This window comes from Prionailurus viverrinus, chromosome B2, assembly GCF_022837055.1.
Source record: "Prionailurus viverrinus isolate Anna chromosome B2, UM_Priviv_1.0, whole genome shotgun sequence".
In the NCBI taxonomy this organism is placed as follows: domain Eukaryota; kingdom Metazoa; phylum Chordata; class Mammalia; order Carnivora; family Felidae; genus Prionailurus; species Prionailurus viverrinus.
Window position 1 is genome coordinate 140,211,989 of NC_062565.1, and position 16,865 is coordinate 140,228,853.

A 16,865-nucleotide genomic window follows, 5' to 3' on the forward strand; every position below is an offset into this window, starting at 1 on the left:
TTCAGATCTAATAACTCAGTGGTGTGGTTAAGAGCGAGTGCTCAGGGCGCCTGGGTGGCTCAGTGGGTTAAGCTCACGACTCTTGATTTTGGCTCAGGCCATGATCTTGCAGTTCACGAGTCTGAGCCCCACATCAGGCTCAGCCATGTGCTTTGGATTCTCCCTCTCCTTCTCTCTCTCTGCTCTTCCCCTGCTCTCTCACTTTCTCTCAAAAATAAATAAATTTAAAAAAGAACAGGAGCTCTGGGGCCAGTTCCTGGGCAGTCCCGCTGTGGGACCTGCATGATGGTATAATCTTCCAGGTTTCTCATCTGTAAAATGGGGTTAATGACCACACCTACCTGTTGGGGCTGCTGTAGGGACTAAATGAGCCAGTGAAGAACTTAGAAGAATTTCTGACACAGAGTAAGCAATAATAAGTGCTTGGTATTGTTATCACTGATACCATGTTTACAAAAACAAGTCGTTTTCACTTGAGTTATGCTAGTACAACAAGGCATACTTTGGATGCCACGGTTTCCTTTTGTATTACGTGGTTGTCTCTTTCCATTTTCTTTTCTCTTTTAGATGTATCCCCTAGCTTCTCCATACTTTCCTGGATCCTCAGGACAGTGGCACAGATGTTCTTTTGCTTCTCTCTCCTAGGATGCACGCTGCTATTCTACGAGACGTATGGGAAGAATTGCACGGACCAGAGTAGCGCCCCTCGGTGTGCCCTGTTTGCGGAAGACAGCATAGTGCAGTCCGTCCCAGAGCATCCCAAGAAGGAGAACGTGTTCTGCCTCAGCAACTCCTTTGGAGATGTCTACCTTTTCCAGGTACTGCCGAGCCCACAGTACACGAGGGCTTGTGTACTATGAGGATAGAAAGGAGCAGAATGAAGAGGCACAGCTCAGCAGTGAAGTAGAGGAATAGCGCAGTTGGGCTTTGGGTTGGAGCTTAAGCAAGCTAGAGCTTGGCCTCTGCTCACTGTCTGGTGATACGGGGCCGGGGCACATCCAGTAATTCCTAGAGCAGGCCTGCCTCGGGATGCCCTGCGGGTGCCGAGCTGGGGCCCACAGGAGGATCGTGAGGCTCTGAAGAGAGAAAAATCGTGATTCCCCATCCTGGAGTAGCTCGGAATCTAATGGTGCGAGGTCTGAAATTCCCAGAGTGGAGGCTTTTCAGAGAGGCCTACAGAATATGGCTTTAGACTTTTCCCAAGAATCCCAGCAGGAGTAAAAGAAGCAGCATTTCAGGAAAACCTTAGAGACAAATGCTGGGAAGTCTCATTTTCCAGTGGAAGTGGGCTTGGGATGTTAAGATGCAAGGTATCTGCTGTTACAGCTCTTAGCAGTTTCCTAGCAAGTGCGAAGTTGAAGAGTGTGGTGATGCTGAGCCATCAGTATTGGTGTCAGGCTTCGGTGGGAGCTCCTGCTGCTGTGGGTCGGGTCACCCTAGACAGAGTGCTTACTGAACTGCTTTGAGCTTCAGAGCCCACAACCAGTAGGGGGACAGTGGCTTAGAGGATTGCTTTGAGGATGAAGAATTGCGTGTGTTAAGTGCTTAAAGGAATCCTCACCCCGAGTGCTGTTGTTATTACTAATTAACTCAAAAGAGGTAGAAGTGAAGGAAGAGAAGTGTGCTTCTCAAGTGCTCCCCAGTCTAACCAGTCCCGCCTGGAGACCCAATTGGGGCTGCAGATTGTATCTGGTCAGAAAGGTTCACGGAAGGACCTGCTGGGTCCTAGGTTCAGGTGTCTTGATGATGCTGGTCCCGGAGCCCTGCAGAACAACACAGTGTTCTCTCAGCTGACTTGGGCAATCTAGAATTCCCTGCAAAGGATTTCCTGTGGCTGGTACCAGGTAAACTCATAGGGCTTCTGGCCTTATTGCTATCCCCGACTTAAAAGATTCAGGGCCTGAAGTTGGATTTTCCTTCTCTTAACACTGGTTACTGAGACTTTCTACGATGCTTTAAGGCCAAGTAACGAATTGCTGTTAATCTGAACTGTAGGGAGGGTAAGAACATTGGATTAAACTCACACAGAGATCTTAGGGGCAAGTGTGAAATGAGTATTTTGTGATTCAGACAAAATATCTGTAGTCCTAAGAAATTTGCCCAGTAGGTCCTGTTGTATGATCCCTGAGCTAATTGGGGGATCCATCCATAGCTTGAATCTGTGTGGTTATTTCTGGACATCAAGGGAATGGAAAGGGCTTTTCGGCCTGCTTAGAATCCTAATCTTTGCCCATGCTGCTTTATCCAGACTTGTTTTATTTCTAAGATATTTTTCTTACATGGAAATTGCATGTAGTCGTTGTGTCTAAAGTTAACTGAAGAGCAGAGAAAGAAGAACCATTCTGTATACTCCCCGTGCTCCAGGACAACTATTTTAATGTTGTGCGCATCCCCCCAATATTCTTTTACAGATTTCATAACAGAGTTCATACTGTAGATGAAATTTCATGTCCATGTTTCAGACTTTAACCTTTTAAGCTCTCCTGTTTTCTCACTGTATTAAAATTATGAAGATAAATTCCCACTTAGAGAACAGCATAGTGTAAGGACCCTGAGCTGAGTGGACGTGCCCTGGTGTGATTACTCCTCTGCTCTTGGCCTGCAGCTTGTTTGTGGTTAGTCTTCCTGTCGGATCTGGGGCTGCACGATTATTTCTGCTGTGCTCTGGGCATTCTCTCAGACCCTCCCGAGTCCAGGAAGTCTGCAAATCTGAGCTGAGTGGTTGGGTCTGTTTTTGAAATTAAACCATTTTTATGAAGTGAAGGTACTTCTTGGGTTTTACACATCAAAGCCCAGCCTCCCACTTTGGAGAACACTTTGCGGTAAAACAATTCCAAATAGGTTTTTTTCTTTCACCCCCCCCCCCCCCCGTGTTTAGGCCACCAGCCAGACAGATCTGGAAAACTGGGTCACTGCCATACATTCAGCTTGCGCATCCCTTTTTGCAAAGAAACACGGAAAAGAGGACACAGTTCGCCTGCTGAAGAACCAGACCAAAAACCTTGCTCAGAAGATAGACATGGACAGCAAAATGAGAAAGATGGCAGAGTTACAGCTGTCCGTGGTGAGCGACCCGAAGAACAGGAAAGCCATCGAAAACCAGGTAGTATTTATTTACGCGTTTTCTCTCATTGCTCATGTCACTCAGCAAAAATCTGAGTTTGGATGCAAACTGATGGTGGTGATGTTTCTTACACCTCCGGGGGAGATAGTTTCTGTGGCTTCTCATTTCAAGTACTCAGTGGCAGCACTTTTGTGACATCGGTGATGTCGGTAGACTTTACAACATTTGGTGGTGGTTATACATACAGCGGAACGTTTTGTGGCCAGATCTTCTTTCATAATCTTGAACGGCTTCTTCGTGCCTCACCGATCGTGTCGTATGTTGTCACTTTCAGACCGAGATTTCTATAATGAAACCACTAGACAGTTAGATAGGATTCTGATACAGAGGGTGGCTTCAGAAAGTTTGGTTTGGCGTCATACAGCTATTCCCGTGTCCGTGGATTCCAAAAAAAAAAAAAATATATGTATGTTGCCAACAGATAAGATGCTAAAGGACGATGCTTTCTCCGGTCTAGTTCCACATTCGTATCATAATTAAACAGCTAGTTTCTATGCTGTTTGCATTTTGTAGGAGGAGAAGCAGCTTTTTAAATTTTTTTTTTCAACGTTTATTTATTTTTGGGACAGAGAGAGACAGAGCATGAACGGGGAAGGGGCAGAGAGAGAGGGAGACACAGAATTGGAAACAGGCTCCAGGCTCCGAGCCATCAGCCCAGAGCCCGACGCGGGGCTCGAACTCACGGACCTCGAGATCGTGACCTGGCTGAAGTCGGACGCTTAACCGACTGCGCCACCCAGGCGCCCCAAGAGAAGCAGCTTTTTAATATGTTTTCCTTTGTGCATGCACCCTGAGCGCTTAGACACGTGTCCATGAAAGTTATAGCATCTCCGTCTTCCTAAGTGCAGGCTGAACATCGTATCTTTAGAAGATTAATCAGATTTGGAGGACAGATGACATAGGGAAGTCTGTTAGTTGGTGGGACAGCACTGGATGTGCAGTTACCAGGGCCTGATGCAGGGTGACACTATAGAAGCTTAACGATTTATATGGAAAATGGATTTCGGAGTACAGAATTTCTATCATTCTGTAGTGTCTCAGCATATCCGATACTCCTGAACTCTTCCTCAAATGGAATACGCCATTTGTCTAAAGAGGACCTGCTAGCAAACTACAGACTACCAGTTAACAAGGAAGTGAAAAGAAAGTTAAGCTGCCAGCAGAGAATGGAGAGAGGTGGCAGGTGTTCGGGAGCCTTGGCAGGAACACAGCCACAGGAGGAAGTAGGACCCCCAGGAGCTCACCCCGTGTTCTCTGCCCTCTGCCTGCTTCTGATTGAGCAGCAGCCTCCTCTGCTCAGTCTGGGAAGAGTTCAGACGCAGAGGCAGGTCCCGATCTCCCAGCTTTCAGTCTCTGTGGCGTGTAGGGATGTGAGCCTTGGTCAGGGTTACCTGACAAATCACAAAGCTTTCGAAGAAGGAGAAATGGTTCTTCCGGTTTTTCCTGTGCCACATCTCACGTGTGGTCCTGAATTTCCAGGATCCAGGAGCCACAGTTGTCTGTCTGTCCTCAGAGGTGGAACTCCTGGATTCAGGTGTCTCAGAGTGTTTGGGGCGCCCCGATAAAACAGTCTCGGGCTGATTATATGGGAAAAATGTGGTTTTAACTTCTATTGGCTCTCTAAAATTTACCTTTGAAGCCATACTTTAGTCCTATAAAGGGATGTCCACCTTGGAGTCTTTAGGTCCTTATATAATGTCAAATGTTTGGGTCAATGGCGAGAAGGGAAATTGGGCAACATTCAGAGGCTCTGGGACTGCCCCCCTTTTCCTTCCCTTTTCCTTTTTTAGTGGCCCTAGGAAATCCAAGCAAACAAACAAACAAACAAAATACACATTCTCAGTAAATGTAATTTTATGCCATAATGCAGTTTCATTAAGTGTCTTTTATAGCTGACCAATGATTAATTTATGATATCTCTGGGAGGGGAGTTACATTCACATAAAACCCTATACAGACCCAAGGGTCTTTGATGGTTTGGTTGGCTGAAGAGAAGCTCTTTTGTGGCACATTATGCGTTCTTTATCAGAATCATTACATTAGTTATTTGAAGCACACTGTCCTGATCCTACTAATGTTTTCATTTCGGTTCATCCTACCCTCACCCTCCCCCCCCCCCCCCCCCGTATACACAGTTCCCTTCTCCTGTTGCACTTGTGAATTTTTGGTAAACAGTTGGGATTGATCTTTAGAAATTCCACCTGAAAATACTCTCCTCGCCATATCGGCAGTTTTAAAGGTTGTACTTGAGTCCTGTTTTCCCAGAGGTCTTTGCAGTGGGTACCACGAATTATATTTGCTACGCTCACTGTCCTTAGCTCGTTTGCCAGATGGTTGTAAAGAGAGCTCTTAGCTCTTTACTTGCAGACGCAAAGAATATGAAAAGTCAAGGCAGCTAACAAGCACATGCTTAGGATTAGTTTTATGAGATGGTCTTTGACTAGAGAATGTTACGTGAAGCTACGAAGGCAAAGATGTTTTCAAATCCAGACCAATAAGAACACGACCTCCCAAATACCCCATAACTGTATACTTTTCTCTAAACTCCCTTTTAAAAGCTTCTTTAAAAGAGCAGTAGTGCTTTGTCTACTTACCGCTTAAAAATCTCCATGCCACTATGTTTTATTTTACGTCAAAGAAAATATTTTATCTATGTAGCACTTTCCCCCAGAGACCCCCCCCCCCCAGAACCTCAGATATGGTCATTTATAGCCTAATAATAGCAGAATTTACGGGGTACGTTACATCATGCACAGTAAAGTCTCCGGAAACGGATTTTCTTTGATGTGCTTGGGTGGAGGAGATCACTGTGTACACGCTATCCAACTAGAAAGATAAAACGACGCGATCATGATAATAACGGCTGATCTTCATAGTGTTGGGTGGTAACGTGCTCTGCTTGAAAGAGACCATCACGTGGGCTGGTCCCAGGGCCTTTCTGAGATTGTGTGGGGCGGGATGACGCAGCTTTCATTCGAGCCTATCCAATGTGGAGCGGCCCGTGCCGCCGTCTCCACGTTGGATGCCTTTTGAAGTTCTGAGGGAGGAAGAGTTATAAATTAAGTCCAGTTGGTACTTTATTTTCCTTTCCATTTATTATTTTAAACAAACAGACAGGGACAAAACCTCACCACCCTTCGTGGATCTTGGCTTCCCCCCAGGTGGCTTTCCCGCATCCTGATGCCCTCCGTGTGTTCCTCACTTCCCCTGGTTAATGAGGCCCCGGGCATGGGGGGGGGGGGGCAGTGGGGGGAAGGCAGTCGGAATAGGGCGGAGGATGTGGTGGGGGCCGCAGGCTGGTCGCCGGGCTCCTGTCTGCTCTGGGCTTTGTGAAACGTGGACTTCTTTTAAATATTTACTCAAAGTTCCGAAACGGTAAAGAGGACGGATTGAACCTAGGCAGTTGGAAACTGAGTTGGTGGGGCCGGGGGCAAAGTAAGCAAGGCCTTGAGGAAAATATGATATGGGTGTGTGCTTGTGGGAAGCCATTTGGGGAATAAAACATTGGTGAGCGAGGTATTGGCGAAAGGGATTTGAGGAGATAAGGCCAGATTATGGAGGTTCTGGGCTTTCACTTGAGTTCAGTGAATATTAAGTGCGTATCTGGGCCAGGCAAATGTGCACAGCCCGGGGATTCAAGGAAGATGCTGTCTTTGCCCTCAGGGGCTCTCAGTCTGGCAGGGTGCCAGACAGTTAAGCATATAATTTCAACATAATTTAATGAATCCAGGGCAAATGATATTCCAGACTGTTGTGGAAGACAAATGGGAAGGTTAGCCTCCTGTGTAGTCATGGAAGACTTCCTGGAGGAGGGGTGCCTGCATTGCTTCTTGAAGAGTGAGGAGTTAGTTAATCAGGAGAGGAATGGAGAAGGGAATGCCAGGCCAAGAGGAACAGAGGCAGAGAGCTTTGCAACCACCCTGGACACCGCGGCAATTTGAGTTTTCAGGCACACGGTGTGCAGGTGAGAGCTGGAGGGGCAGGTAGGAATGTCTTCTTCCTTTCCTGTACCGCGGCAGAGGCCATCACTTTTGCCCTTCCTCAGATGCCTCTTCTATACCAGGCCAGAGTGTTTGCATCTGTAAAGCAGCTCTGATCATGTGATTGCCAGGTTTAAAAATCCTTCCTGGCTTCTACTCCTTATAAGATGAAGCCCCTGATAACCTCTCCTAGCAGTGCCAGACTTCCTGTAGGTTCCACCCCTTCCTTTCCCCACCCCCCCTCAGGCAGAGAAGACCCATATGGGCCACACATCTATGTACAGACACGCCCTGTCCCCTGCCCCGCCCCCTGTCATTGGGCTCACCCCTTCTCATCTGTGATGAAGGGTGTAGGGATTACTTTTATCAGGAGGCTTCCCTTGACTTCCTTCCACTCACTCCAGCAGGGACCTCTTTTATCTGCCATAATTTCGGGGTCTCTTATTGCTCTCATCACATTATTTTATAATTATTGCCTTGTGCATAAGGTTGCTCTTAGTCTGAAAGATGAGCTCCTGAAGGATCTGTAACTTTTCCGTCTCTGTATCCATCGAACAAAGCGCCAGGTGGTGTGTGAGTGTACCTGTGTCTTCTGTCCTCTTCACTGTGGTACACTGGGCTCTTCTTTGTGTGGGCCCCGCCCCCGCTCCTTGACGCCAGCTCTGGCCTTCCTTCCCTCAGGCCTTCCCTTTTTCATTCCCAGCTAACATATCCTCTCTTTGGCCTCACTCCCGGTCCTCAGGGCCCATGAGTTTATTTACCAGGGCTCTTACCTCAGGCCGCGATCATGTATGATTTCACCGTAACTCCATGAGGTAAAGTTGTACATATCACCTGTTGGATGGATGAGTGAACACACCCTGAGAGAGGTTAAGTCAGTTTTCTAACATCACACAGCCGGTGAATGGTGGAGCTGGGATTTGACTACAAACTACTACCAACTACCAGCCACTGGGCTCTGTTGCCTCTCGATAAGACTTTTGTGAATCAGATTGTGTTTTGCTTGCTGATTAATCATGTGATCCGTGGTTTTATAGAAAATTGAAATTAGATTTTAAATGATTTCCATAAGTTGAATTTTTTGGCTCGGTTTGATAGGAAGTGTATCCATTAGAAATTGGAGTGAATTTTATGATGTGTGAATTCTCTCTCAAAGGAAAACAAAACAAAACAGATTCTCTAAGCCTTAGCTGGGTGTTCCACCCACTAGTTAACTCCAGTGCAGTCTCTGTCGCTAGCAGGATTCTCCTGAGAAGGTTAGGTTGTAGTGCTTGGAAAATACTTCAACTTGCTCTACCAAGCAGGAAAGACTAATGATCTTTGAGGACAGACCTTGTAATGGACAAATGACCAAATGTTGTGATCAAATGACTGAATGGTAGAAAATATTTTTCTAGGGGTATTGGGTGTGGCAGGAATGTGCTTGTCATCGTTTTTATGTATCACTTATTCATCTGTTATTTTTAGCGTGAGGCTTCCTCTCCTCCCCTCCCACTTTCTACAGCAGACCACAATCTTTCTGAGCTCATTAAATAAATATAGCTATATTAGCAATATTAAGGAGGAAACTTTGTATTGCTTTTGTGACAGTGCTTAATTGGGGGTTTTCTTCCTTAATGTTGTTCTTTGTGATTTTTTCTTTTGCAGTGGAAGTTAATTCCTTAGAGTGAGTTTTCTTCATGCCATTTTTCTGTTTTGTGCAGGATGTTAGAAGAAATAAAAGCTCAATCTGCATAGAATTTGAGTTTTTATTTTCATGTCCTGATATTTATTTTAAAAGATAAAGAAATGTCTAGGGACAATGATCAGTGTTTAAGGAATTTAGAAAAGGGAAACACAGCCACGATTAAGGGAATTGATTTTGGGCATTTTAGTTTTTGATAATGTTAGAAAAAAAGTCTCCAGAAATTCCCTAATAAATGTGATGTCAGATAACATTACTGTGTTAATGATGATGGTGATTAAAATTTACCAGGGTAGCATTGCAATAGCTACAAAACTGTCTTCTGTTTCTCTGCCTTATAAAAATGTATCTTTATCTCCTCCTTTGTCTCATCTTTGAGGGGTAACTGTAAAGTATGTTTATCTTTTTAGTTAACGTCACTTAAAATTTGGGCTGAACTTGCACATCAAACCTGGAAGGAGACTGAAGGCAAAGTGTTCAGTACGAATGGGGCACCCAAGTGAGAGGGTAGATAGTCTCCCTTCCACATGGAATGCCTGGGGATTTGGGGGAGAAATAAAGGTGACAGTTGGATGAAAATTTACAGGAGAGTTGCCGCAGTGGTGTTGAATGGCACGCAGACATCTGCCTTATGAGTGAGAGGGCCTGCGATTCAGGGGCTGCTTTGCAAGTGCTTGATGGTAGCTTCTCCACACATGCTGCTCACCTCAGGATCTGCTCTGGGCCTTTGCAGGTCTGGAAGGGCTAGCTCTTTACGGGGCCCTGGTCAAGTCACTTCCCTCTGGGGCTTCAGTTTCCTCCGCTGAGAAACGAGGGTGTGGTAATTGCAAGCTCATTGCCTAAGTGGGCGGCGGACTTTCTCAGTGTCACAGGGTCTGTTTTGGACTCGTGGATCAGCCTATCTACTTCCCCCTTGCCTCCAAGTAACCCGAGCATGTGAATCCATGCCCTCCTGATACTTTTACCTGGTATTCTCCCAATTCCTTTCCTACAACTTGGGTGAGTCCGCGGAAAGAAAAATGGAATATTTCATTGTTTCTTATCCAGCCACAAATCCTCATTTAAAAGAACCACAGCCTTCCAAACAAGAGAAATATTGTCTTTAGATATGGAATAGATGTGACTAATGATGACTGACTCTGCTACAGGAATCTATGGAGCTGAAGGCTGTATCAGCCAGGGTTCTCCAGAGAAACACAGCCAGTGGGATGTATGAAAGAATATGTATAAAGAGATTTATTATAACGAACGTGATCATGTGACTGTGGAGGCACGCAAGTCCCATGATCTGCAGCATCAGCAAGCTGGAGACCCTGGTGGGCTGATGGTGTCCTTCCCATTCGAAGGTTGGCAGACTCAAGACCCAGGATGAGCTGGTAGTTCAAGTCCAAAGGCAGGAAAGAAGCCAGTATCCCAATTTGAAGGTCACCAGGCAGGAGGGATTCTCCCTTACTTGGGGAAGGGTCAGCCTTTCTGTTCTTTATTCAAGCCTTCACCTGATTGGACGAGGCCCACTCATATTGGGGAGGCCATCTGCTTTACTCAGCCTACCCATTTAAATGTTAATCTCACCCAAAAACACCCTCATGGAAACACCCATGTTTCCTGTTTGACTGTAACTGTGGACACCCCATGGCCCAGTCAAGTTGACAGACACAGAATGAACCATTTCAAAGGCTGAGTCAGGATGAACGTGGGAAACATTGTTGAAATGGAGAAGTCATCAAGTCCCTTCTCATTTACATTTTTTATGAAATTCAACTTAAAATTTTTTTTTTCAACGTTTATTTATTTTTGGGACAGAGAGAGACAGAGCATGAACGGGGGAGGGGCAGAGAGAGAGGGAGACACAGAATCGGAAACAGGCTCCAGGCTCTGAGCCATCAGCCCAGAGCCTGATGCGGGGCTCGAACCCACGGACCGCGAGATCGTGACCTGCCTGAATGAAATTCAATTTTAAAACGACCTCTACAATGTAGAGTATTGACTGAGATAGTAGTTCTCTTGAAGCATCATCACATATGTTAGGGACCATCTTAATGCTGTCTGGGTCCCCCAGTGACATAAGCATCTGAATCCATTGCCTTGTCATGAATTTAACTGCATTTTGGGTGGAAATGTCTAGGCTGACGATGATCACAGTGTTTCTGACAAGATTTTAAGACTGCCTGGGTATCACTGAGCCGGTGTGGTCTTCACTTTCCAGTGGTGTTTTGGTGTGGAGTCACATAAACACATTAAAAACAAAAGCAAATGTTGGCAAACTGCAGAATTCAGTGAAAATAGGAGTTTCGTCTTCCCTGATCTCTCACGATTGACCTAGACCCAGATTTTATTTTACTTCTTATTTTTGTCTTGCTAATCCACTGTGGGTGGCATGGGCTTCTTTTTCTTGGAGTATCCAGTGCCCCATTGGTTTTCTTTCCTCTGATGCTTCCACCCCCAACAGAGCCTCTAGAGATGACCTCATAAACGGTTTCACATGGAGGTATAAATGAGGGATATGCTTTAGTAGACTACCCAATCTAGAAACATCTACATGTTATTAGAAGACAAAAGAATGCATCTGTAACTGTGGATTTTTGGGAATCCGCTAGAGAAGATATTTGAGAGGCAGAACTGGGAGTATAGTTTTCACTGTGCCTCACAGCTTCTGGTAGCTGGTAGCTCATGGTTGCATAATACCTTTTTGTTACTTCTGGAATCTAGAATGCGCTCATGTGGCAAGCTCAAGAAGAGATTTGCAGTTTCAATTTGGACTGTCCTGTTAGTCTAGAGCTGTGGTCCTCACTAAGGCTATGAACCAGGATTGTTGGAGTTTGAAATGGGCTTCACGCTTAATGAATAGACTCTTCAGGTATATGGCCTGGACGTGTTCATTTTTTTTTTTTTTTAATTTTTTTTTCAACGTTTATTTATTTTGGGGACAGAGAGAGACAGAGCATGAACGGGGGAGGGGCAGAGAGAGAGGGAGACACAGAATCGGAAACAGGCTCCAGGCTCTGAGCCATCAGCTCAGAGCCCGACGCGGGGCTCGAACTCACGGACCGCGAGATCGTGACCTGGCTGAAATCGGACGCTTAACCGACTGCGCCACCCAGGCACCCCAAGGACGTGTTCATTTTTAAAAGCCAACACATCATTCTGGTTTTTATAAAAGGCTGACCCCAGGAGGCTATCGCATTGCTAATAAGGATGTGCAGAAGCTTAAACAGGTTAAATTCACTATGGAGATTGAGAAATTTCAGAATACTCTGGGACTTTGTTGTTTTGCTGACACACCATGATGAATCAACAAATTATTTTAAATCTTGTAGCCATTGTGTTTCTTTTTTAAAACAATTTTTTTAATGGTTATTTTATTTTTGAGAGAGAAAGAGCATGAGCGGGGGAAGGGCAGATAGAGGGAGACAGATTCCGAAGCAGGCTCCAGGCTCCGAGCTGACAGCGCAGAGCCTGACGGGGGGCTCCAGCTCACAAATGGTGAGATCATGACCTGAGCCGAAGTCAGATGCTTAACCAACTGAGCCGCTCAGGCGCCCCTCATTGTGTTTCTTTCATGTAGAGAAGGTATACGGTGACCTTCCAGAGGTACCCATCCAGAGGACTTGGAGGGAGTCTGGAAAAAAGCCAGACTTTGTAACTGCTTTTCTCTCCGGAGAGACTGCAGTGAGCATAGTGTTCAGTGTTGGAGATCTTGCAAAATACCATTTACCCGGTATTAAAGATTGGCCTTAAAGGAAAGTTTGCTGTGAATAGTTAAAATCTGCTTGGATGCCTAACATGGCCAAACTAGAGAGGCAGCTGTTGCAAATGAAGTGACATGTGAATCTTAATGACAAGCCTTTGCTGTAGACCTTCTCCTGGATGTGGCGATGGCTCTGGCCGCCGTTGGAAGGCCACCTTTCTGCCCTGCCGCTGAGTCTGGTGTTGGTGAGCGACTAGAGCCTTTTTCAAAGGTGATACGCAAACAAAATGTGTTCTGATCCTTGGAAGAAGGGGGAGTGCCCCCCCCGAATTTGAATATGTTTCTTTACCAATTCATAAGTTCAATTTTGAAGAAGCACATAGAAATTTCAGTTGTGTAAATAATTAGATGTGCTTTAATTTATTCAGATGTATATTTAAAAACAATTTTTTTTAAGTTTATTTATTTTTGACAGAGACAGAGTGTGAGCATGAGCCGGGGAGGGGCAGAGAGAGAGGGAGACACAGAATCCGAAACAGGCTCCAGGCTCTGAGCTGTCAGCACAGAACCTGACACGGGGATTAAACTCACAAACCGTGAGATAATGACCTGAGCTGAAGTCATACGCTTAACCAACTGAGCCACCCAGGTGCTGCTTATATGTATAGATGGTGATTATTCTCTATACATTTAAAATAGGAGTAAAAGCTCTCTTTGTCTTTATCCCTGAAGTCCATTGGCTTTCTTTTTTTTTAATGTTTATTTTATTATTTTTGAGAGAGAGACAGCGTGTGAGAGACAGAGAGCGAGGGAGACACAGAATCCGAAGCAGGCTCCAGGCTGAGCTGTCAGCACAGAGCCTGATGCAGGGCTTGAACTCGGGAACAGCGAGATCACGACTTGAGCCGAAGTCTGACGCTTAACCGACTGAGTCACCCAGGAGCCCCCCTATCCCCCGTTTGTTTCTTATTACGTTGAATCATTTATTCAGAATGCACAACAGTGTAAAGTCACTGTGTCCATTATCCAGCCTCTGTCTGTGTGCAATTCCATTAATCTGGTTGAAGATCATAGGCTGTAAATGTGCAGGGAAATTAAAGTGAAGTAACTAGCTTACAGGTGTGCCTCCTGCCGTAAGTTGCCGTGGGTCAGGGTGCCGGAGTTCAACAAGGGTCTTGCTGTCTCGGCATGTGTGGTTTTGTATTGGGACCCCCGGTTTTGTTTTGTTCTTGCCCTCCTGATGAGGTACAGCGCCGTCAGACCTGGCGTGTTTAGGCAGGAGGGCTTGAGATGGGGTGAGCAGGGAAGGCTGATTTCAACCGTGTGGCACCTGCTGAAACAAATTTTTCCTTGGCAGTTTATGAAAGGCATCCTATTTTCACTTGGATCCACGAAAACTTCTCATTTTAATTTAAGTTACCCCCATTCTTTCCAAAACAGATCCAGCAGTGGGAGCAGAATCTGGAAAAGTTGCACATGGACCTGTTCAGGACGCGCTGCTACCTGGCCAGCCTCCAAGGCGGGGAGCTGCCCAACCCCAAGAGCCTCCTTGCTGCCGCCAGCCGCCCCTCCAAGCTGGCCCTTGGCAGGTTGGGCATCTTGTCCGTTTCTTCTTTCCATGCTCTGGTAAGCTCCCGGGAAAGGCTGTTTCAGTGGCTTTCGGGGAGACTTGTGGATGCTCACCTTTTCCCAGCTGGTTGCAGTTCAGCTGTCCTATGACTTGACCCAGTAACTGACCAGGGGCCACCTGGGGCCGGACACTGAGGGCCTGGAGGGCGGGAGGCATCCTGCTATCAAGAGCCCTGGCTTCTCCGCTGTTTCTTCGAGGAAGCCAGCCACTCGTAGACCGTGATTAAATATTCGCATCTCCATCTGCCTTTCTGTCTGGTAGGCTTCGTACCGTCAGGAAGGTAGAAAACCCTGAAGAACAGCAACAGGGGTGTGAAGAATTCAAGGACTAAGAGAAGAGTGTTTTGTTTGCGCTTCGCGGAGCCTCTCTGGGTTTTCTGAAATGGCCTCTGGGTGGCTGGCTTCTGTGGCGAGTACTGGCTCTCGCCTGGGGGTCTGCAGATCATTTTGCCCACCTGCTGCCCACCCTGGAGAGATCTGAAAGTGGTAACTAGGTTCGTGTCGTCCAGATAAGAGGCATCTGAAGGGCGCATGCGTTTCTGGTATGTGAGGCATGCGGTAGCTTTCGGTGCTGGTCAGGACACAGGCTAAGCGAGCAAGGTTTATTCCAGTTCAGGCAACGGTGAATCCTGTCCCCCAAATAATGACATTTTAAGATTTTTTAAACTGTGTTTTCAATTAGGTATGTTCTCGAGATGACTCTGCTCTCCGGAAGAGAACACTCTCCCTGACCCAGCGAGCACGAAACAAGAAGGGCATATTTTCTTCGTTGAAAGGACTGGACACGCTGGCAAGAAAAGGGAAGGAGAAAAGACCTTCCGTAACTCAGGCGAGTTCCTCGGTACGGGAGGACAGCAGACTTAGTGGAAAATCCTTGATAGTCAGCACATCATAAATGTTCACCATCCATTAAGAATGAGATAAAAGTTGACTCAAAGGAATGCAGCCCTTAGCACGGGCTTTTTCCAAATGACAGCACGCAAGTGGCTCGACCTCTTTTTGGCGCTTCTGTAAAGGTATTCTCGCCTTGCTCACACCTGCTGTGCCAGGAACACAAAAATAACACTAATCAGAAAAGAATTCACACTCTTCATTGCCTTTAGAATTTTTTTCCCCCTGCATAAGAGTTTCCATTAAAACAAACACGTGAAATTAATAATAGACTAACGGCAACCAAATTCTATCGATTGTGCCACTTTTCTCACTTCATCTTTATGATACAAAGTAGGCATTTTGTCATCCCATTTTATAGATGAGTAGCCAGAGACCTGCAGAGGTGAAGTCACTTCCTCACGCTTGTTCGCACAGAGCCCGCAGGCCAGGGCTGGCCTTGACCTACCTGGATCCAGAGGTCTGCAGCATTGGGCTATTGCAGCCTGCTTATTGACCAAGCAGGGCACCTGTTCTAATATTTTAAAAATAATCTGAGCCCCTCTTGCAGAAATGGGGCCCGTGTACAGTGAAGGTTTTTAGAACGTTTTGAATATTCCTGTCTGAAACATTTCCTAATGACGTTAATATGGTATAAGATGATGGATTTTATATTGCAGGTTGATGTGTTTTTAGGATTGTTATTTTTTCCAAGACTATTGAAAAGATGAGTCGTCCTGTGATATTCTGATCATTTCAGTGAGAAGGAACAATGTGATTAAGGCTGACGAAGTTTTGTTTTTACTTTTAGCATGTTGTTATTCTGAATATGCTTCCGGTAACATCTCTATAACGTTCTATGGATATTTGATTTTGTATCCTAGTTTTGCGAATTGCATAAATAACCCATAGAACCCACTCCTTTGACCTGTTCACAGCCCTGAAACAATAAAGGAGGAGGGGGTTGGGGGTGGTTAGGTTGACCTAAGGGGGCGGAGACACATGAACCTTCTGTCACATGGCCTCTGTTTTACATACTCCCATACAATCTTTATATACTCCTGTATGATGGAAAGAGTGTCACATTTAAAGTTTGTGGTTTGACTTGTTCTTTAATTGCAAAGTTCTCTTGTGTTGGTTATCAAGGGAAAAATATTTCTTTGTTATCGATGGTAGTTCAACAGTAGACCATTGGTTAATGCTGGGCTTAATTTTTGAATTGAACTTATGTGAAGTTTAAATAATGTTATTTGAGTCAAATTTTGGTTTTAGTCAAGACAGTCAATTCTGTTTTTGTTTTTTTTAACGTTTATTCATTTTTAAGAGAGAGAGACTGTGTGAGTAGGGGAGGGGCAGAGAGAGAAGCAGAGCCAAGGGTCCTTAGCTCTGAGCTGTCAGCACAGAGCCTGACATGGGGCTCAAACCCATGAACTGTGAGATCATGACCTGAGCTGAAGTCGGACGCTCAACTGACTGAGCCACCCAGGCTCCCCAAGACAGTCCATTCTATGTAATGATGATAAATAGCTTGATAACTTGCTTATTTTTCTTAAATGTTGACATGTAACTAACTATATATGAGCATAATATGGTCTTTACTCCATCATACGCGGTAAATGTTCTTAATGTAAGATTTCTTGAGAAAAAAGCATTTAAACATGTTTTATTTATTTACTTATTTACTTTTTAAAATTTATTTTAATATTTAAATTTTAGTTAACATACAGTGCAGCTAGTACTGGTTTCAGGAGTACAATTCAGTGATTCCTCACTTACATACAACACCCAGTGCTCGTCACAAGTGCCCTTCTTAGGGCACCCACTTAGCCCGTCTCCTGAATATGTTTATTTCAAAAAGATACGAAATTATGATGTTATTATTTATATAAC

At 45.3% G+C, this 16,865-nt stretch overlaps 1 protein-coding gene across 5 annotated transcripts in view; it reads left to right on the forward strand.

The window, feature by feature from the left end:
- TIAM2 (TIAM Rac1 associated GEF 2) overlaps window positions 1–16,865 on the forward strand; it is a 223,259-nt gene that overhangs the window by 126,756 nt on the left and 79,638 nt on the right. For 4 of the 5 annotated variants that reach the window (XM_047859600.1, XM_047859602.1, XM_047859603.1 and 1 more), the window contains 4 exons: window positions 646–818; window positions 2,879–3,103; window positions 13,917–14,102; window positions 14,788–14,946. In XM_047859600.1, the coding sequence (XP_047715556.1) occupies window positions 646–818; window positions 2,879–3,103; window positions 13,917–14,102; window positions 14,788–14,946 (743 nt within the window). The remainder of the gene's footprint in view (window positions 1–645; window positions 819–2,878; window positions 3,104–13,916; window positions 14,103–14,787; window positions 14,947–16,865) is intronic. The other variant, XM_047859605.1, reaches the window with a different exon arrangement.